We start from the raw sequence: 21140 nt of genomic DNA on the forward strand, positions 1-21140 counted from the left end.
CCCCACGCCCAGCTCCCAGCTCCCAGCTCCCGCCACCTTTTGCTGCCTAGCTCAAAGGCTGTGGTGAGGAATAATAAACTCGGGATTCATACGCTCCTCCAGAAGTTCACCATTCCTCAGGAAACCTGCCGTAATGAATGCCAAGGAAGCCATGACTCTAAAACACTGTAGCCTGTAGCACGAGAAAAGATGACACTATCTAAAAAAGCAAAGTGGGGGTTGGAGAAATAGCCCCGGGGTTAAGAGCCCTTGCTGCTCCTGTGGAGGACCTGAGTTCGGTTTCCAGCTCCCTCTTCAGGAGGCTCCCAACCATCGGTAACTCTAGCTCCCTCTGCTGGCACCCATGTGTGACTACACTCATTTTTGTGACTACCAACACATTTTTGGCTTGGTTTGGTTTGGTTGGTTTGGTTTTCAAGACAAGGTCTCTCTGTGTAGCCCTGGCCATCCTGGAACTTACTCAGTAGACCAGGCTGGCCTCGAACTCAGAGATCCTCCTGCCTCTGCCTCCTGAGTGCTGGGATTAAAGGCATGTGCCACCACTGCCCAGCCACAATAATTTTTTTTTTTCCCCGTTTTTCGAGACAGGGTTTCTCTGTGTAGCTTTGCGCCTTTCCTGGAACTCACTTGGTAGCCCAGGCTGGCCTCGAACTCACAGAGATCCGCCTGGCTCTGCCTCCCGAGTGCTGGGATTAAAGGCGTGCGCCACCACCGCCCCGCTGCCACAATAATTTTTTAAGTGGAAATTCTTCTTTTTAAAGACCAAAAGAAGGTTTTGGAAACCAGAAAGGAATTTAGGGGGAAAGGGAATTTGGAAGAAAGTCTATGTCTTTGGTGCCATCTGTGAAACTCATGGAGTTTCCACATCTTTGGGCAGGAACAACACCTTACATAGATGAAGTCTGCTCCTCACGCTTCTCTTCTTGGCTAACTCAAATCCCTCTGTCTGGCAGGGGAAGAATAATTCAGCAAACTATGTTGGCTTAATATGGAGTGTTTTTAATTAAAAAAAAAAAAGCTTCCTACTTCCTGCTTCTTCTGCTCAACAAGCAAGCTAAAGATCTACAGTAGTAAGGGAAGTCACGGGCCCTCCCTGCTGGAAAAAGGCACATACCCACTCACTGTACAAGTGGCTAGCTTGGCCCCTCCATTCCACAAGACCTGGACTCCCTGGTTTTCTGTTTGTTTGTTTGTTTGTTTGTTTGTTTGTTTGTTTGTTTTGAGACAGGGTTTCTCTGTGTAGCTTTGGTGCCTGTCCTGGATCTTGCTCTGTAGACCAGGCTGGCCTCGATCTCACAGAGATCTGCCTGCCTCTGCCTCCCTAGTGCTGGGATTAAAGGTGTGGGCCACCACCCAGCCCTGGACTACCTGTTAAGCTGAACCTTAGACGTGTCTTCTGAAAGGATGTATTGAGAGTAGAACATCCAGTTAAAAAGCACAGGTCCTCGCTAGCTCACCCTCAAAGTGGCTTCCTCCTTATTCCAAACCAAATTGGAAAAACAAAGTTCTGGAAGCTTAAAGTTAAGTTCCCAGGTAGCTCTGCTGGCAGAGCACTTGCCTGACATACATGAAGCCCTGGGCTCAACACCGCACAGGACCAGATAATGGCGGAGCACGCCTGTGATCCCAGCCCTCAGGAGGTGGGGCAGGGGTTCAGGGGCACCCTCTGCTAATATGAACTACCTGAGACTGGGAAGGGAGGAGGAAACGGGGTGCAGGGAGGAAAGGCAGGATCCCAGCCCTCTTTCTTCCTTGCTATCCTTGCCGTGTTGGGCAGTTGATGGTTCGAAATCCTCCAGCTCCTTCAGCCCAGTTTATAGTTGAGGCTAGGGATCCCTCCCACCTCTCTCTAGGTTATGAAGGAGAATCAGATAACGAAGCCCTGGGACCTAGGAGACCGGGGACAAGGCTCCGCTGGGCCAAGACGAGGCTTCTCCAGCTCCTTTTGCAGCACCCTGGCTTGAGCCTGGACTCACCCTGAACGGGTTTTTGGGAAACTGTGGCGGCCCTCTAGCCTCTGCGCCCTCAAGAGAACCTTGTTTCCACTGTTCCTCTTCCGCCTTAAGAGCCAATTACAGAGTAAGAGCCATTATTTAATTTAAACCTGCCTCAGAGTGCTCACAGTTTCCACCTTAAGTGCCCCAGCCAATAAGCAGTACCATATATCTACTAATATCTGAGCAAGAAAAAAAATGGATGTGGACAGGTGCTGGAGGCAAGCAGAACCAGGCCGAAGACCAGCCTCGGTATTTATTAACCAAAGCCCGGGCAGCTCAAACCTCTGACTCCCTTTACTTCCCAGCTGTTTGGAGTTCCAGTCAACAACACGTTCAAATCTCTGCTTTGTCTTTGTTGTTCAGACAGGGTCTCAGGTAGCCGAGACTGGCCTTGAAGTTGCTATGTAACTGAGGATGACCTTGAATTAATCCACCTGCCTCCACCTCCTGAGTGTGGGCATGGCAGGTGTGAGCACGCCAGCTGTGGCTCCTCCTTTTGCACTATTCTCTGCCTGATCAGATCTTGAATATAGACGTGAGTTGATTGTGTATGTCCCCTAACTAGCTCCCGCTAGCTCGGATCTGGAATGTTCTCCAGAAGCCTGTGTTTTAAAGACTTAGTTCCCTTAAGTCACACTGTTGGGAGATCGCGGAGGTGGAGAGACGGCTCAGCAGTTCAGACTGCTGTTGCCCTTGCAGAGGACTGGATTTCTATCCTCAGTACCCACGTGGTGGTTCCCACCCATCCATAACTGCAGTCCCAGTGGATCCAGCGCCCCCCCCCCCCTAACGCCTGCTGGCACCGGGCGCATAAGCAGGTAGACATCCACGCAAACACGCAGGCAAAACACACATATAAAATAAAGACCGTCTTAAAAAAACAATTGTAAGAGGCCACTGGGGGATCACCGTTTCTTGACCAAGAGAGGAGATGCTTTGATCTGACATGTGCCGTCACCACATGATACGCCACCAAGAGGTCCAAAGTAACAGGGGCATGAACAGAAACTCTAAAGCTATGAGCCAAGCCTGGAACGACAGAGGCTGATGACGATCCCAGCACTTGGGGAGTTGAGACAAGAAGATGGAGAATTCCAGGGTAGCCTGGGCTACATAAGGGGGTAGCAGTTTTTGAGTGGGGAGGCGGGGAGACTATAAAGCCACAGGCTATGAGGTTATAAGCCCACCCAGGACTCAACTGTATCTCCTTTCCACCTTGGTCACGCCCAAGTCACTTTTCTCTGGAACCTTCTCCAGCTCTCTAGCACAGGCCGCTCTTGAAATGGAAGGAAGCTGGCAGCCGGGTTTGCCGTTTCCAGCACTCATGGGTTCCCCTGCGCGCGTGGTGATTTTAAACATGAAAAGCAACCGGAGACAGACAAAGCGTCTTGTTAGAAAGGCTGTCTTTCAAAGCCAACATACCCCTTGAGCCTTTGATCGTCATGAGGCAGAGCAGGGGCCTCGTGGTGTTCCTGGGTTTGGATACCAACTCTCCCTACCCCCACCACCCCGCCCTCCCTCCCTCCCGACTCAGGGCTCCAGAGAGTCCTCGTCCCGCCCAGCCCCAGAGTCTCCTTTCCACCTCCCGGCCCTACACCCACTGCCCTGGGGGAGCCCTTGATCTACCCTTGGAGGACTCCATGGAGGATATGGCCCCGATCAACGCTCCAACCGGCAGCCGAACTACCGAATGCCAGGATGCGAAGCGAAAGCATGGGCGCATGCCACCGCCTGCAAGGCTCGGTCCAGGGTTGCCAGGACAACCCGCCCCAACCCGCTACTCTTGGTGCCTCTCTCCCTGCACCCCGCGCCCTGGCCTGGCTTGAAGATGGGGGTCTCAGGCCTAAGGGCTGCAGAACCTCGGGATTTTGTTTCAACTTGTGGGTCTTTTCCTAGCAACCGTCTCCGCTGCTCCTGTAACCTCTAGTGGCCGTGAGCGACGCATCCTTCGCAAAGCTTGCAGATGCGGGTTTAGAATCGGCCCTGATTAGGCAGGGCTCACCCACCATTCACAGCGCCTTTTTCTGGGCCAGGCTCGCTGCTGGATCCTTCAACAGCCAGCTGCGCTTTTCAAAATAGAAAACTGACTTTGAGCAAAGGCTCATTCAAGGTCACCCAGAAAACGGAGTCACCCTCACAAACCCATCATTCTTTCCATGGTATAGATTGAAATTTATCTTTCTAACCCTTTCCCCTAGTATATCTTACATAGAAAGTTGTTGGATTTGGGGATTTTTTTTTCTCCAACTCAAGCTTAGTTTCTAAATTTATATTGAGACCTACTTTCTCCTATGGTTAAGTGGGAAAAAATACGAATGTTTTAATTAATTTAAATACTCATTTGTGCGTGTGCTGCATGCATGTGTGTGTGCACGTGTGTGTGCCGCACACTAGCCCATGCACGTGCATGCAGCGGCCAGAGGTCATGTGTCATCCTCCATTGCTCTCCACCTTATTTTTTGAAACAGGGCTCCTCACTGACCCTGGAGCTCACCCTCTGTGACAGCCGGGCAGTCCCGGAGTCCCAGGGGATCTACCTATCTCTGCCCCTCCTAAGAGGGCACATGGCCCTTAGCGGGCTGTGGATCTGAACTCAGGGCCTCACCTTCATGGAGCAAGCACTGAGCCATCTCCACAGGGTGGTTTATTTTTAATATTTTCATTGACTGTAAAAAGCAACGACAGACTGGAACTCTTGGAACTGTGCGTAGGTGGGGGAGGTGCTCTCCAGGCCACACCCCTCGCTGAGGAGCCCCGGCGGCTGGGGTTATAAAAAAAGACGGAAGGGCCACCTGTGAGGTCAAACACGGTTGAATAGTGTGAGTTTCACAGGACTGGATTTTAATAAATGTTAACATGTAATAAAATTTTAGAATTCCTAGCAGGGTCCACAAGGTCCCAGGCAAGAGACAGATTAGAAGGCCCCAGCTCTCCCCGGAGCGGAAGTGGAGCATTACTAAGGTACTGTTCATTACAGCTGAAGTACTTTTCACATTAATGGTAAGTCTTTACTGTAAGCATCCCTTCTGGGGGCCAGAGTAGCCTGATTTTTGTTTTATTTTATTGAGACGGTCTCACTAGGTAGCCCCAGCTAGGCTGGACCTCTCTGTGTAGAGCACTGTGTCCTGAGTGCTGGGATCAGGTGGTCTGACTCTCTCTCCACTGACTGTGTTAGCTCTCTCCCAGGAGCCCTGACTGCTGGGCAGGACTGTCATCCACAGTCCGGCGGGCCACCCCGGTGGTGGCAGTGGCCACTCTGACACTCCAGGGGCTTGAGGAAGTTGTGCAGCTACCCACAACCACAGCCGCTGGCTGCTGAAGCTCTCTGGCTGTTGGAGGCGCTGCCCCGCCCATGACTGCTCCCAACAGCTTGCCCTGAACTCACTCTCATCAAAAGCTCTGGTAAACTCAAAGGATCTTGCCTTTCCCACCAAGACCAGAAGAGGGACGCTTTCCCGGGGGCCCAGCCGAGAACCTGTAACTGGTGCAAGTGAAGGGACCAAGCAGATGCCATAACAGACTGCTCAGTCCTCTCTCGGAGATCAGGCCTCAATTTCAGTTTCCGGAGACTTGAGCAAGCAGTCTCTGGAGAGCCATGAACAAAAGACATAGTCCTTGCGCTAGCTCCCTTTCTGCACATACTCTGACTGCTCAAGGTTCAGCCAGTTGTTTACTGTCTGGGACCCCTCAGCAACTTAGAACTATGTGCATGGGTCAATGTGAACGTGCAAGGCCAGCCAGCCTCCATGGCAGCTCGAGGACAGAGCCTGGGACTTGTCCAGGCCTGCCCCCAAAATGATAACTGTAACCCCCAACCAGTAAATTCAAAGTTTACATACCCTCACCCAACCATATGACGCCAAGGCTTGTGCCACCCTGCTTGCGGTTTTTCCCTTTGAAAACCCCTCACCCTGAGAGCTCAGGGCCGTCCTCCTCCACCCGCTGTGTCAGATGTTGGACACGGACCGAGCCCAAGCTTGCTTGTTATCAAGAAACCCCTGTGTGTTTTGCATCGGATCTTGGCTCTGTGGTGGTCTTGCTTGGGGGGTCTCGAGACGCGTCCACAACACAAGCATAGTCCTTCATTGCATGAGAGTCGGCTGTGGTTGGCGCATGTGTGGCTGTGGATGCAAGTGTTCAGCTCCCTTTGTGAACAGACAGGTGGGAGACATTCTTGTGTGCTGCCTTTGGATTACAGTGGTAGGCCCAATAAAAAGGCTTCCCTCAAGTGATGTGTGTGTGTGTGTGTGTGTGTGTGTGTGTGTGTGGTGTGTGTGTGTGTGTGGTGTGTGTGTGTGTGATGTGTGTGTGTGTGGTGTGTGTGATGTGTGTGTATGTGTGTGTGTGTGTGTGGTGTGTGTGTATGTGTGTGTGTGTATGTGTGTGTGTGGTGTGTGGTGTGTGGTGTGTGTGTGTGTGTATGTGGTGTGTGTGTGTGTGGTATGTGTGTGTATGTGTGTGTGTATGTGGTGTGTGTGTGTGTATGTGTGTGTGTATGTGGTGTGTGTGTGTGTATGTGTGTGTGTATGTGGTGTGTGTGTGTGTATGTGTGTGTGTATGTGGTGTGTGTGTGTGTGGTGTGTGTGTGTGTGGTGTGTGTGTATGTGTGTGTGTATGTGCGTGTGTGTGTGTGTGTGTGTGTGTGTGGTGTGTGTGTGTGTGTGTGTGTGTGTGCGTGTGCGTGCACATTCATGGAGACGGTGGCCGATGGCAAGTGTTTTCTTCAGTCACTCTCAACCTTATTTCCCTTTGTTCTTGTTTTTCCCAGACAGGGTTTCTCTGTGTAGCCCTGGCTGTCCTGGATCTCACTCTGTAGACCAGATCTGCCTGCCTCTGCCTCCTGAGTGCTGGGATTAAAGATGTGTACCGCCACTGGCCAGCTTTCCCCGTTATTTTTTGATAGAGGGTCTCTCACTGAATAGTTTACCTATCCGGCTAGATTATCTGGCCAGCAAACCCGGAAGGATCCGTTCATCTCTGCCTCCCTAGTGCTGGGATCACAGGCCGGTTTCTCCAAGCTTTTCAAGACAGGTTCTGAGGATCAAACTCAGGCTTTAGAGCTCTCCACAGACGGAGCCGTCTCCCTAGGCCTTCATGCCTCCTCCCTTAGCCGAGTGGACTCATCTAGTAACGGGAAGAAGGAAGGATACATCGGTGAAGCAGGCCACAGTGGAGATAACAGCAATAGACCACAAAAGAAAGCTGGAGAGAAAGTTCCAGAAAGCTGTGGAGCACTAAGATTCCAACATCCTGAGCACAACACGCGTGACATTAGTTGCTGCGTGAGTAAGGGTCCCGGAACCTGAGACCTGAACAAGAACTGTAACCACAGAAGGTGCCATTTGCTGCCACCCCCTCCAGAAGCGGAGGATTCCCAAAACTGCTGAGTGCTAGCCTCCAACCTGAGAGCTGTAAGTCTCTGGCTTCAAAAGGACTTAGAACGCTAAACCTCTGGCACTTGGGCACTCAGCTCAGTTTGCCAGGCCTAGAAGATCTTGTCCTCAACATTCTGTGATCCCTATAGGGTTCCTGCCATCTGATCGGGGGCAGAGAGAGGAACTGACTTAAGCCTGCACGTCCCTGACCTTCACTCTTACCGGGCCCAGCTTCCTCAGTTCAGTGACCTGGAGTTTGGCTCCAGGCAGGGAAGCAGGAGCTGCGGGCTGCGCGTGCACAGCTGCAGACCCTGGACAGGGAGAGCAGCTGGTGGTTGGTTTCCCACACCTCCTGCAACCCCATCCTTGAGAGACGCTGCAGCAGGAGCAAAATCTAGATGTCTGGGGATAAGAGAAAACCAGCAGCCGAGGAGAAAGGTATCAGATAAACTCTCCCTCTTCCCGCATGGGTCTTGGCAAAACAGGAAGTGATGCCGTGAACAGAAACTTGAGTCGGGCTTTATCTGATGGCTGAGGCGTCGCATACATTGGTAAGAAGGCCGTGTGTTTGTTCAGGCCCGAGAGCTGCAAGCTAAAGCGGGGGTTGGAGGCCCAGCAGCACTGCCAAACCTCCCACAGAAGCCCTTCTTCCTCAATGTCAGAAAAAGGTCACCCACCGCAAGTCTCGGCTCCCGTTTGGACCATCGGTGTCCACCAGAGGGCAGTGTAACCCCAGGCATGGGGAAGAGGATGCCCGCTCTGTCACGGCAAGGCTGGGGCCTCACCGGGGCGGGGTGGGTGGCGTGTTGAGTGGCAGGCTGAGTTACAAAAAACGGGGTGAGAAAGAGAAAGTACGACTGACCCCAGATCCAGCCTCCAGATCTACAGCGGAGGACAGTTCATCTCCAGATTTACTATCAACTCAGGTCAGGAAGGACCCGTAATCACCTATCTTCCGAGTTCCACGAACAGTTCAGTGCAGAGACTCCCAGGTGAATACAACACAGCCTTGGGAGCTGGCGAGAAGGTTCCGGCAGAAAGTGCTTACTCCCTAAGCGCAAGGACCAGAGTTCAATTCCCAGTACCCGCGTAAAAGAGCCAGACCTTCATTTTCTCACTTCATAAAGAGACAGACGGGGATGGGGGGCAGTGGAGTAGCCAGTCCAGTTAGTACCGGGACTTCAGAACCCGACTTCCTTGCTCTGGTTTTCGTAGTGAGCCTGGGTCCTCACTTCAGCCCCGTATCCCAGGCCGTCACGTGTGTGCTCTCTGCAATGATGGAGTCCACTTGTCATCTCGGTACCAGCCAGGCCATCGTCACTCCCATTACTGACTGACAGCTTGCCCAGGAGAGATCTGAGATGATGAGTGTTCCCAGAAGTGCCAAAAAAGAAAGAAAAGAAAGAGAGAAAGAAGGGGAAGTACCTTTATTCTAGGATGCCAGGGTAATGTAAATCAGTACCCACGATGCTAAAGCATATTTAACATGTGCAATACGTAAAGCAGATCAGGGTATCCACCCAGACAAGCGGATCAGGGTATCCACTCGGGCGAGTGGAGTGCCTGTGCTCTTTGGGGTGGGGAGGGAGAAGCCTGAAGTGGGTGGGGCTGCCGTGGGATTCCTTGAGTACTAAAATTAACCCAATAGGGACTAGAAAGCCTCTGCTGTGCCGTTAGAGGGATGATCGGCGGGTAATGAAACCTGTGCACATCCTCAGGCTTCCTTTGCCCTCTGAATCCACTCCCCACAGCCCCCATGCTGTTTTGTGTCTGGGAAACTGACCTACAGGTGCTTACATCCCCAACCCCCAGCTCCCACAGAAGAAAGGAGAGAAGGGGAGGGAAGCAAATGTGGGGTACTTCTTCCCCCAGCTCCCCATGGTGGTCTGTCTTGTCCATGTCCTCTCCTTGAGGCCGCTGTCCACGCACACAGAGAGACACAGATAGACAGATGGATAGATAGATAGATGGACAGATGGATGAACAGACAGACATATAGACAGACAGATAGATGATAGATAGATAGATAGATAGATAGATAGATAGATAGATAGATGGGTGGGTGGGTGGGTGGGTGGGTGGGTGGATGGATGGATGGATGGATGGATGGATGCACAAACAGACAGACAGACAGACAGAGAAATGCCCTGTAACTGCTTCCTTCATGGACCCCCGCAGGCCTGGAAGTAGGAATATGCTTTTGCTGTTCCAGCCCTGGGCACCGCCCCATCCCTTAAAGCTGCGCCTTCGTAAATAGCCATTTACTACAATCCGCAGCCACCCCATTGAGTCAAGTGTGCCATCTCTCTCCTACTGAGACCCAAGAGGGAGATCCATCTGATAAGACGGAAAGGCAGTTAGAAATGATGCTCAGAAGAGAGCAGGCCAGTAAGGACCTGCTAGACACGAGAAAATAGCCCTAGGCAGCAAAGACAACATCGAGACCTGGGACCTGAGAAAGAAATGTCTTTAAAATGGACCTGATGGTGCATTCATCTCTGTACAAGCTAGAAAGGAAAGTGAGGTCATAGGGGTCATGAAGTTGGATTCAGGCAGGCTGAGGATAGATGTCACAGATTTATGGATAGTTGAGCAGGCTTTTTCTGTTGCCTGAAATTGGTACTTGGCCCTCCGAATTGGGAACAGAAGCATTACGTAATCCATATTGTTTTGTTATTGTTCTTGTTTTTGTTTTGATTTGATTCTGAGACTGTTAGCCCAGGCTAACCTCAAACTTGAGTTCCTCCTGCCCCAGCTTTCCAAGTACTGGAAGACAGATGTGCCTTACCACATCCCACAGAAGTGATCCACATTTCTAAAGAGAACATCTGCCAGCAGGGGGCAGACTCTTCCTGGGGCCTAATAAAAAAAACTGTAAACAGCTAAACGCTGCAAAACTTCTGTACCTTTTCCAAAAAGGTGTGTGTGTGTGTGTGTGTGTGTGTGTGTGTGTGTGTGTGTGTGTTTTATTGAGCCATCAAACCAGCCAGTACTGTGAAAATCAACATGGTAACATGGATGCCTGACGCTGACTCCTGCAGAACCCTCCCCGAGCCTAGGCCCCTTACTTGTGGGCAGTGCCTCCCCCGGGAAGGTTCACAACCTTGGGCTACCCTCTAACCGTGCTCAGCAGGCCTGCTGTGAGGAGGGGTGCTAGATCCTTGTGGACTGGACCTGTCAGCGGACAGCCTGCCCACACCCCATGCCCCCATTTCCATTTCCTCAGTAGGTAAGTATGTTTAGACATTCGGTCTCCAACTAATAGTGCTGTTTGGGAAAGTTTGTCAAATTTAGGAGGCAGAGCCTCACTGGAGGAAGTAGGTCACTGAGGATGAGGTTTAAAGTTCTATGGCCCCACTTCCTGTCTGCTCTCTGCCTCAGAAGTAATGCGATTAACCCCTCACTCTCCTGCTGCTATGAGGTACCCACCGGAGAAGACCACTCAGACAGTCTATAGTCAACTGAAAGTCTTTATTCCAGCCAACGGAACTACACTCTGGTATTTGGGACCCAAGTGTAACCTCACTTGGAGTGTTAAGAGTAAGTGTATTCTGACTTTTCCCACAGAGACGGTCAGCTCCCCAGTAATGACACAAAGACTACTTATTAATTATAAAAGCTTGGCTCATAGCTTAGGCTTGTTTCTAACTAGCTCTTATAATTTAAATTAACCCATTAATTTGCTTTCTGCTTTGTGGCTTTATTACTTCATCTCTGTATTGCCCATCCTGCTTGCTCTCTGTGTACCCTGACATCTCCTTTTCTTCTTCCCAGCATCCTCTCTGCCCCCCAAATCCTGCCTAGCTATTGGCTGTTCAGCTTTTTATTAAAGCTATCCAAGTGACATATCTTCACAGTGTACAAATAGATTTTTTTTTTTTTTTTTCAAGACAGGGTGTCTCTGTGTAGTTTTGGTGTTTGTCCTGGATCTCGCTCTGTAGACCAGGCCTACATCTGCCTCCTGAGTGCTGGAATTAAAGGCATGTGCCACCACTGCCCAGCTACAAATAGATTCTTCTACAACATTTCCCTACTGTGGGATGTCATTCTGTATGCTGTGAATATGTGTTGCTCTGATTTGATTGATAAATAAAACATTGATTGGCCAGTAGCCAGGCAGGAAGTATAGGTAAGGCAGGCAGATGAGGAGAATTCTGGGAAGAGGAAGGCTGAGTCAGGAGTCGCCGGCCAGACACAGAGGAAGCAAGATGACTAGGCAGAACTGAGAAAAGATACCAAGCCACGTGGCTAAACATAGATAAGAATTATGGGTTAATTTGGGCTGGAGAGATGGCTCAGCGGTTAAGAGCACTGGCTGTTCTTCCAGAGGTCCTGAGTTCAATTCCCAGCAACCACATGGTGGCTCACAACCATCTGTAATGAGATCTTGTGCCCTCTTCTGGCCTATAGCCATATGTGCAGACAGAATACTGTATACATAATAAATAAATAAATAAATAAATAAATAAATAAATAATCTTAAAAAAAAGAATTATGGGTTAATTTAAGTGTAAGAGCTAGTCAGTAATAAGCCTGAGCTAATGGCCATACAGTTTGTAATTAATATAAGCCTCTGTGTGCTCACTTGGGAGGCTCAAGTAGAAGAGATTTGTCCCAACCACTGGCCAGGCAGGACACAGGAAAACTTTCAGCTACATTTCCCCCTTTTTGTCTAAATGAAAAGGAAAAGTTTTAGCTCTAACATAATAAAACTACATACAATAGAAACAATTATCAAGTAAGAATTACATTCGCAATGTCCAGTCCATTTGTATTTGGCAAATTCAGAGAAAATACTCCATTAACTATCCTTTCTTGAGGAGTCCAGAGTTTTGTACCTAATTTACTTTCTATCATGACTAAGGAAAACTCTATAACTATCTAATCTTCAACTGCATCAAAGACCCGAGAAGGATATAATATTATCTGAGTAAACAGGAAGTGCAGAACAAGCAACTTCCAAAACTATAGAAATGACAGAAACCTCTGGCTGCATGGACAGTCACTCAAGTTTCCTCTGTAATGTTGGGGCATCCAACTCTGGCCTACAGATCTAGAATATCTGACAGACTTTTCTGTGAAGCAGGAATTTCGGAAGGACTGTCCTGCCTCGTCTTGGCAGTTGCCTTCTTTTGTGTCCTGCTTGTCCAGTTTGAACAGCATGCTGTCAGCCATCCAGGCAAGGCCATTTTCTTGCCCAAATGGCTAGCTATTGCCACAAAAAAAGCAGGGGAATCTGTGGCTATTATGTGGAACTGAATGGTGTTCCACAAACACCATATGGAGGTTCTTCGATGCCCATCATCCTTTTTTGAAGTAAATTGGTGCTGCCAGGAGCAGATGTGTCTCACTGTCATGAAAAGCCTTCTATTACTAAAACATTTTAAATGCCATATTCTGCAGGACTCTGAAGTCTTTGAAGATGGCCTATCTATCTAAAATATATCTTTGTATGACTTTGAAAACATATGTAACATGATTATAAACTTAATTGTAATAGATGACTAACTATTAACCTGTATTTCTTTATTATCCTAAATAGCTTTCAAGTACATTACATTTTTTTTTAAATGAACTGTATAGGTACAATATCTTAAACAAGAAACATATATACAGTATAAGAAAAATAACCTTAAATGTGTATTAGTGCCAGGCAGTGGTGGCACACGCCTTTAATCCCAGCACTTGGGAGGCAAAGGCAGGTGGATCTTTGTGAGTTCGAGGCCAGCCTGGTCTACAGAGCGAGATCCAGGAAGGGCTCCAAAAGCTACACAGAGAAACCCTGTCTCAAAAAAAAAGTGTATCAGTATGCAAAAATCCATACCAATGTAAAATATTTGAGACTAGTGGTTGTTCAAAAGTAGACTCAGCAATCTACCATTTTATCTCATCATTTCTATATTACATTCCTCTTTTTCCTTCAGAAAAAAATCCCTGAATCTAATCTTTGTTTAGCCTTCTCCCTGACCATGACCAGTAACAATTTGTAACCAACCCCCCTAAATGATGACAAATATCCATAACCCACCAAACAACCAAAACCACCCACCCCACCCCTTGGGAATGTGGGTGTTGTGTTCTCTAGACTGCTTCCTGTTGTCTGGGGATGCTGGCATCTTTGGGGGACCCTGAGGAAATTAGAATAATAATCAAGTCTGTGAGGTTGGACCTTCTCAGCCAGCAGCCTTGAAGCTGTTCTGGATACAGAACTCTGAACAGAGGCACTCTGGGAGGCTGGATCACCTGGGCCACCCATTTTTATTGATGTCTGGTCTCCTGGCTATGAAAACACATAAACTTTCAAAGGTAATATGCATATCTGCATTAACACAAGTATGGATTCTGCAGTGTGCACAAGCCAGCCAAAGATGAATTTTTGTTCTTTGTTTGAGCAGGTAAAATATATGTCACCTGTCTTGAGTTTTTCTAGGTTTATTTCTTTATGTCTGTAGCCAAGATTTTCAGGAGGTCTCCCCTGATCAAATCTGATTTATATCATCAGAGCATAACCTCTTCCCCAAAGTAACATATTTTTTGACTTCCATTTTGAAGTTAAAACATTTTTAAAATATATAGGTTGGTTTAATTTAGGAGTTTTCATAATCCAGTGTCTCTCAGCAGCTATTGTTTGCCTATCACCAATCAAAAAATTTAAAGTCAACACAACACCCTACAGGATCCAGACTCCCTGTGTATTTCCCATCTCTACATGTCTTGTCCTTTTTATATTACTTAATTTTCTCTTTAAAGACTTTATCTTATTATTTATAAACTATTTTTTCTATGCCTATACCTATTTTCTTTTCTTCTTTAAGCCTATGAACATTTTTTTTAAACACGCTGTAACCTGTTTAGAGGGTTTTTTTCCATCTGGATCTGTCTTTACTACATACCTGTAACCCTTTCTGACTGCATGAGCAAAACCTAAGCCACCATGCAGCTTAGCTTAGCACACGGTGTTGGCAGCCGGCTCCAGCCCACCAAAACCAGCCCACCTGAGACTGCAGGACTAGGAAGCAACATCTGGCTCTTCGTTCAGAATTTTTATTTATTTATTTATTTATTTATTTATTTATTTATGTAGTTATTTATTTATTTATTTATGCTTTTTCAGGTCCTATGTTTGGATATTTGAGGTCCCACATTGGACACCATTTGTAGTCTGACTTTTTCATCAGGACCATCAGCTCCCCAATAATGACACAAAGACTTCTTAATTATGAAAATTTGGCTGATAGCTAGGCTTTTTTCTAACTGGCTCTTATAACTTAAATTAACCCATTTCTATTCATTTACTTTCTGCCTTGTGGCTTTATTACCTCATCTCTGTATTGCCCATCCTGCTTGTTCTCTGTGTCCCCTGGCATCTCCCTTTCTTCTTCCCAGCATTCTCTCTGCCCGGGAAATCCTGCCTAGCTATTTGCTGTTCAGCTTTTTATTAAACCAATCCACGGAGCTTCTCATCAAGGAGATCTAATCCTAGTTAAATCTAACATGGCCTCAGAAAGAATACAAGATGAAGGAACCTCTGTATTATCTCACCTGTCACACTGACATCATGTCTTCCCTTCCATAATGGATAAAATCCCCTCAACCTGTATCTAAAATAATGATATCATGTCTACCCTTGCCATAATGGATTAAATCCCCTCAAACCTGTGTCTAAAATAAATCCCTCCTCTCTGATGTTGCTTCTTGCGAGAGATTTGGTCACAGCAAAGAGAAAAGTTCCTAATCCAGCCTGGTTGCCTCTCTGCTGACCTTTGATCAGAACCAGGGACAAAGAGCTTCCATCCAGTAGAGTTGGCTTTAGAAAGGAGGTGAGGAAGAAGATTCCTTCTTGGGACAGATGGGCTTCTGCACACAAACTCTAAGAAAAAATGCAGACTGGGTTGGACAGGGACCTCGGTGTGGGATATCCTCGGCCTGAAAAGAAGAGTGCAAAGCTGAACCAGAGGACGACAGTCCAAGAGAGCAGGAAAGGCGGCATGTCAGTGTAAAGGCATCAGTCCAGCTGAAAACGCTCCAGCTCGTGCTACGACTAAAGGTCACAAACACACGTGCCGTGCGTGGTGTGGTCGCCAGCCACCCTGAAAGAGTGTAAGAGAGTGTGCCCCAGCCCAGGTTGGTCATAGGATGGAGTGACCTGCTGAGCTCTGCGATCCAATTCACCTTCTACACAAGCGTGAGAATAGAGTTTCCCTGGGAAAAGAAAAGAGAAAACTAAGGCCAGTGGGCTGGCCAATGAGAAGCTGAGGGAACAAAATGGGGGGGCGCTGATGAATTCAGAGGGTGTTGCCCCCATTACATCAGACTTGGGCTGTTGTTCAGTGTCTAGACAGAGAAAACCCAGCATCTTCCCCTTACTCTTATTTTTAAGGAGAAATCTGGGCCACCATAGGAATCAAACTCTTTGGAAACCTCTCAGTCACTGGCAGTACTGGTCAAAGACACCAGACAGGTACAGTGTTCACAAATGACTCTGTGTGTGTGTGTGTGTGTGTGTGTGTGTGTGTGTGTGTGTGTGTGTGTCCTTTTCCTGCTGCTCAGCTCTGAAGGAACTGCACCATCAACCGTCACTTCCTGTTTGCCTCACACACCAGCATATGCTTCCCTTACCCTTTACCCCTGGCTCCTGTCATTGGTTCCGTGTATTAGTCAGCTTTGGCCATAATAATGCTGCATAACAAACAGCTCCCAGACTCAACTGCCTACAATAGCCAGCATGGGATTTCCTCATTCATGACTCTGGAGATCAGTGAGTGCCTGTCAGGTGGCCCGGATGCTGGGCACAGCTCAGGCTCAGGATTGCTTCCTGGATTTGTTTCGCTCTCCTGGGAGCAGCAGCTGCCCAAGGAAGGGTGTTCTAAGGCAGGAGGTGAGCGAGACAATGCCTGATGATTCGACTTTCTGAAAAATGTCACAGTGTCACTTCCCTCTGGGCTGTGACTCAGAGTCCCACGGGAAAAGCCCAAGCTGGGGAGTTGAGAACATAGATCCCATCTGAGGCAGGGCAGAAAGAAGAAATGAAGGGGCCGTGGGAAGGGAAAGGAGTCTGGTTGGAGCCTCTCACGAGCTGGGAATCAACTACAACGTCATAAAGATTTGCTGGGAAGGTTGCTGACATAGAGACAGTATTTCTTTCTTTTTTAATTAATGTACTGAGTGTGTGTGTGTGTGTGTGTGTGTGTGTGTGTGTGTGTGTGTGTATGCAAGTGTCTGCACCCATAAGAATCAGAAGGGGGCACCAGATCCCCTGGAACTGGAGTTCCAGGCAGTTATGATGCTCAGAACAGAACTCCTGTCCTCTAGAAGAGCAGCAAGCACTCGTAACGACTGAGTCGTCTTTCCAGTCATAGGGCTTTGTTTGTTTGTTTGCTTTTGTTTTTCGAGACAGATTTACTCTGTGTAGCTAACCCAGGTTGTCCTGGAACTCACTCTGCAGACCAGACTGGCCTGGAATTCACAGAGATCCACCTGCCTCTGCCTCCTGAGTGCTGGGATCAAAAGCATATGGAACCGTGGCCCGGCTTCCAAGTGCCTCTTTCCATTAAGCCCTGTTTTTAAATCTTTTAATGAACTCCAATCCTGATTCACATCAGCTCACCTTTTTGGCAAAGGATCCAGCTTTACCTGAGTGAAGAAAGTCTCTAGAGGATAAAGGAACTCCTCAGGCTGCTGGAGACAGCAAGCACTCCTAACCACTGAGCTATCTCTCCAGCCTCCAACACTATTTTTTCTTTTAAATAAGCACATGTTTGGGTATAAGGCCTACCAATTTGGAAAGAAATCTTTCAGAGAAGGGCCAGCGAGATGGCTAAGCAGGTAAAGGAGCCTGATAACTAGTGGGTTCCAGAAGTTGTCAGCTGCCTTCAACACCATGCTGTGGCACGTGAGGAGAGAGAGAGAAGAAGAAGAAGAAGAAGAAGAAGAAGAAGAAGAAGAAGAAGAAGAAGAAGAAGAAGAAGAAGAAGAAGAAGAGATCTTTCAGAGCCGATGGAAAAAGAAGAAGAGGAAAGATTCCAGAACCATCACTGGCAGAGGCGGCGGCAGCTCTGAACACAGCTTTCATGCCTGAGAGGCCGGGCTCACTGAGCAGAACCCCGCCCCATGCGGTCCACTTGCTACTGTGATGCACAAAGTTCGCTACGAAGTTGGCAGTTCCCATTCCACATGCCCCGGACCATGGTGGGCGTCTGAATACCAGTTGACTAGCAGCGTCTCCCAGTGGTGACAGGTAATGGAAAATCCACAGGAGCGGCCCTGAATGCACCACAGCTGGCTGGGGACTGGCATCACACAGCTGCACACTAATTAAATTATACCAAGTATAAAGAGACCAGAGCGGTGAGGTGCCTAGTGTTCAGGGTAACAGCCAGTCGGCTCCCCATCACACGTCCATACCTGGAATGACCACAGTCACAGAGACAGAAAGTGGATTGGTGGCTGCCAGGGACTGGGGAGTGTCATAGGGCACAGAGCTTCAGTATGGAGATGGAAAATGGTCATGGGCACGATAACGTGAGCGGACGTTTTAAAGTGGTTAAATGGGGGCTGGAAAGATGGCTCAAGAGGTAAGAGGTCCTGCTGCTACCATGGAGAACTGAGTTCGGTTCCCAGCACCCAAGTGAGATGGCTCACAGCTGCAGGTATGGCCTATAACTCCAGCTCCGGGGGTCTGACACGCTCTTCTGGCTCCTTTGAGCACCAGTGTTTATGTGCATGCACACACACACATACTCATAGTTACAAATAATTTTAAGCTGGGTGTGGTGCTGCACACCTTTAATGCCAGCACTCAGGAGGCAGAGGCAGGAGGATCTCTGGGAGTTTGAGGTCAGCCTGGTCTACAAATCGAGTCCCAGGACAGCCAGGGTTACACAAAGAAACCCTGTCTTGAAAACACAAAAAGCAAAAAACATCTCTCTCATTAGTGCAAGTATGTGTGTGTGCTCGATCATGTGTAGGTATGTGGGGGGGGGGTTAACATTGTGTTTGCATATGTTGAGTGCATATGCCTGTGTGTACCTGTGGAAATCTGTAACTGATGCTCTGTGTCTTCCTCAACTGCTCTCCATTTTATTGAGGCTGGGTCTCTGGCCGATCTGGTTAGCCTTGTTAACCAGATTATCCCGGGAAACTCCTGACTGTGCCTCCCGACTGCTGGGGTTGCAGGCAGATCCACACTACTGGACATTTATGTAGGCTCTGCAGATCTGAACTCTGGTCCTCACACATCACAGCAAATGGTTCATCCACTGGCCGACCTCCCCGGGCCCTGCCATTTTCTTCTTCCAGCTAAGCTGGTAGCCAGGAGCCCCAACGATCCTCCTGCCTCTGCCCCAGCTCCCTACGCAGCATCGAGTTACAGGCACACACAGCCGTGCCCTGCTTTTTATGTGGGCACTGGAAAGCTGCACTCTGGTCTTCACGCCCAGGCAGCAAGCTCGTTACCAATTAAGCCATCTTCTCAGCCCTGCTGGCCGTGTTTACAGGACAGAGAAATAAATACGGAAGTGAGGAGGGAACTGAACACTAAGAAGAAAGAGAAACTGTGAATGTGTAGGGAATGGAGGGGGAAGGCAGGGCTTGGCGTCCTCAGGGCATGGTGGACCATGTTATGGATTTAATTTTCCTATGAACATCAAGAATCAAGTTTATACTTTTTTTGTGGAGAAAATAAACAAAAATTCAAGTGCTGGATATAATATACTAAACATTGATGGTTCGATATATTTATTATGTCAAAGAGAACAATGTCAAGTCACTGGGAATAAACTGCAGGATTTCTCATGCACAGATGTTAAATTTTAATTTTGGCCATATACAAGGGTTTCCATCTCGGTATCTTATTTACTATGTGATAGTATAAATTTTTAAATCTGCTCACAAAGTTTTGCATGAAAAACAATTCTTTTTTTTCTTTTTTCTTTCTTTTTTTTTTTTTTTTTTTTTTTTGTTTGTTTGTTTTGTTTTTCCAGACAGGGTTTCTCTGTGTAGCTTTGCGCCTTTTCTGGATCTCACTCTGTAGACCAGGCTGACCTAGAACTCACAAAGATCCTCCTGCCTCTGCCTCCCGAGTGCTGGGATTAAAGGTGTGCACCACCACCGCCCAGCATGAAAAACAATTCTGATGAGTCTTTTTATTGAAAGCCAAATTAGGGCCTGCAAGGTGGCTCAGCGGGTAAAGACACCTGCCGCCAAGACTAATGACCTGAGATGTCCCCTGGCACTCACGGTAGAAGGGAAGAATTGACTCCTCTGAGTTGTCCTCTGATCTCCACACATTACACATACATGTGTGTGTGCATGCACGCACACACACAAATAAATTTTTAAAGTGTAAAAATAATTGAAATCAAATGAAGGCCGGGGACTGTAGCCTAGCACTAGACTGTTTACTTGACAACACAAAGCTCAGGTTCCATGCCTAGCACTGTGAAAAGTAAAATAGAAAGCCAAATGAATATGTATGTACTGTGTGTACTGTGTGTATCTATCTGTGTATGTATACATATGCACGTGCATATGTATTTACATTAGTTTATGTAAAAGAAGCAATTTTCCTGACAATAAAATTATAGACGGTTCTTAAGCTCATGACCATCTGCTGCTGGATTTGGCTTTGACTTAAAGCTCAGCCCAAATCAGTTCAACTCTTATCTCTGAAGACTTGGGATGCAAGGTAAGGTCGCCTGAGACTCCAGGGAAGCCAGCTCTGAGGGAACGCGCTCCTTCGCCTGGCTGAGCCCACTGTTTCTTGCCTTTCCCTGAGTTTCACCTCCCTCTTCCCAGCTGCCATCATCCAGACTCTTCCTGAGTTCAGTGTCTGAAGAAAAGAAAATGTCAAGTGTCTTGCAGGCATCAATATTTCTGCAAGACTGTTCCAAAGTAATTCATTACTGACTTCCCCCCCCCTCCAGCTTCCCAAGTGCCATTTAATACCTTCAATTTATCATTCCCTGCGGTCCCTGTCTGCGGAAGGGCAACATCATCATCCACAGACCTGACAGCCAGGGTTTTTAACTTGGTATCTGTCTGCCTGTCACTGAGGGCAACACTGCCTGAGTGCTGGCTCTATCCCCGAGGCCTCGCTGCCCCCTCCACCCTCACCACTTCCTAAGGATGAGGGAGGAGACTGGAGATGAGGATGCATACTGCAATCCCGGCACTGAAGACATGGAGGCAGGAAGGATCAGAAGTTCGAAGTCATTCTTGGCTGCCTAGAAAGTTCAAGACCACTGGACATGGTGGCGTGTGCCTTTAATCCCAGCCCTCGGGTGACACCGAGGCAGGCAGAGCTCTGAGTTTGAGGCCAGCCTGGTCTACATAGTGAGTTCCAGGACAGCCAGGGCTACGTCTCAAACGAAAGGAAAAGAAAAGGAAGAAAGGGAAGGGAGAAGGAAGGGAGGGGAGGAGGGAAGGAAGGCCTGGTCTCGAACGTGAGACCTTGTCTTTTAAAAAAGGGTGAAGGAAGAGAGTAGAGGTGAATGTCCTCTGTCACCCAGATGACAGCTGGATATAACACCTACTGACCAAGAGCCACATAGTCACCTTAAAGTCTGCAAGAACCTACCTCCAGGTTGGGGGGACCCTGGAACAAAGGGGAAACCGAGGAACTGAGGACGGAAGTTTCTGTGGCCACGTATATTTCTCTAGACAGAGAAGCCCTGTGGCTTCCCTTGCATAGACCAGGAATAAGCCTTTATTTAAGGGAATTTGAGCAAAGAAGCTCCCCACAGCCCAGCACAGAAGTCTGCTCGGACGC

The 21140-nt window shown here is 48.2% G+C and overlaps 1 protein-coding gene across 4 annotated transcripts in view; it reads right to left on the minus strand.

The window, feature by feature from the left end:
• Spats1 (spermatogenesis associated serine rich 1) overlaps positions 1-3807 on the minus strand; it is a 38611-nt gene extending 34804 nt beyond the window's left edge. For 2 of the 4 annotated variants that reach the window (XM_037199585.1, XM_028890706.2), the window contains exons 1-2: positions 3624-3807; positions 3197-3331 (exon numbers count right to left, since the gene is read on the minus strand). In XM_037199585.1, the coding sequence (XP_037055480.1) occupies positions 3197-3331; positions 3624-3720 (232 nt within the window). In that variant the 5' untranslated portion in view covers positions 3721-3807. The remainder of the gene's footprint in view (positions 1-3196; positions 3332-3623) is intronic. The other 2 variants (XM_037199586.1, XM_037199587.1) reach the window with 2 other exon arrangements.
• Positions 3808-21140: the final 17333 nt, after the last annotated feature.

This window comes from Peromyscus leucopus, chromosome 16_21, assembly GCF_004664715.2.
Source record: "Peromyscus leucopus breed LL Stock chromosome 16_21, UCI_PerLeu_2.1, whole genome shotgun sequence".
In the NCBI taxonomy this organism is placed as follows: domain Eukaryota; kingdom Metazoa; phylum Chordata; class Mammalia; order Rodentia; family Cricetidae; genus Peromyscus; species Peromyscus leucopus.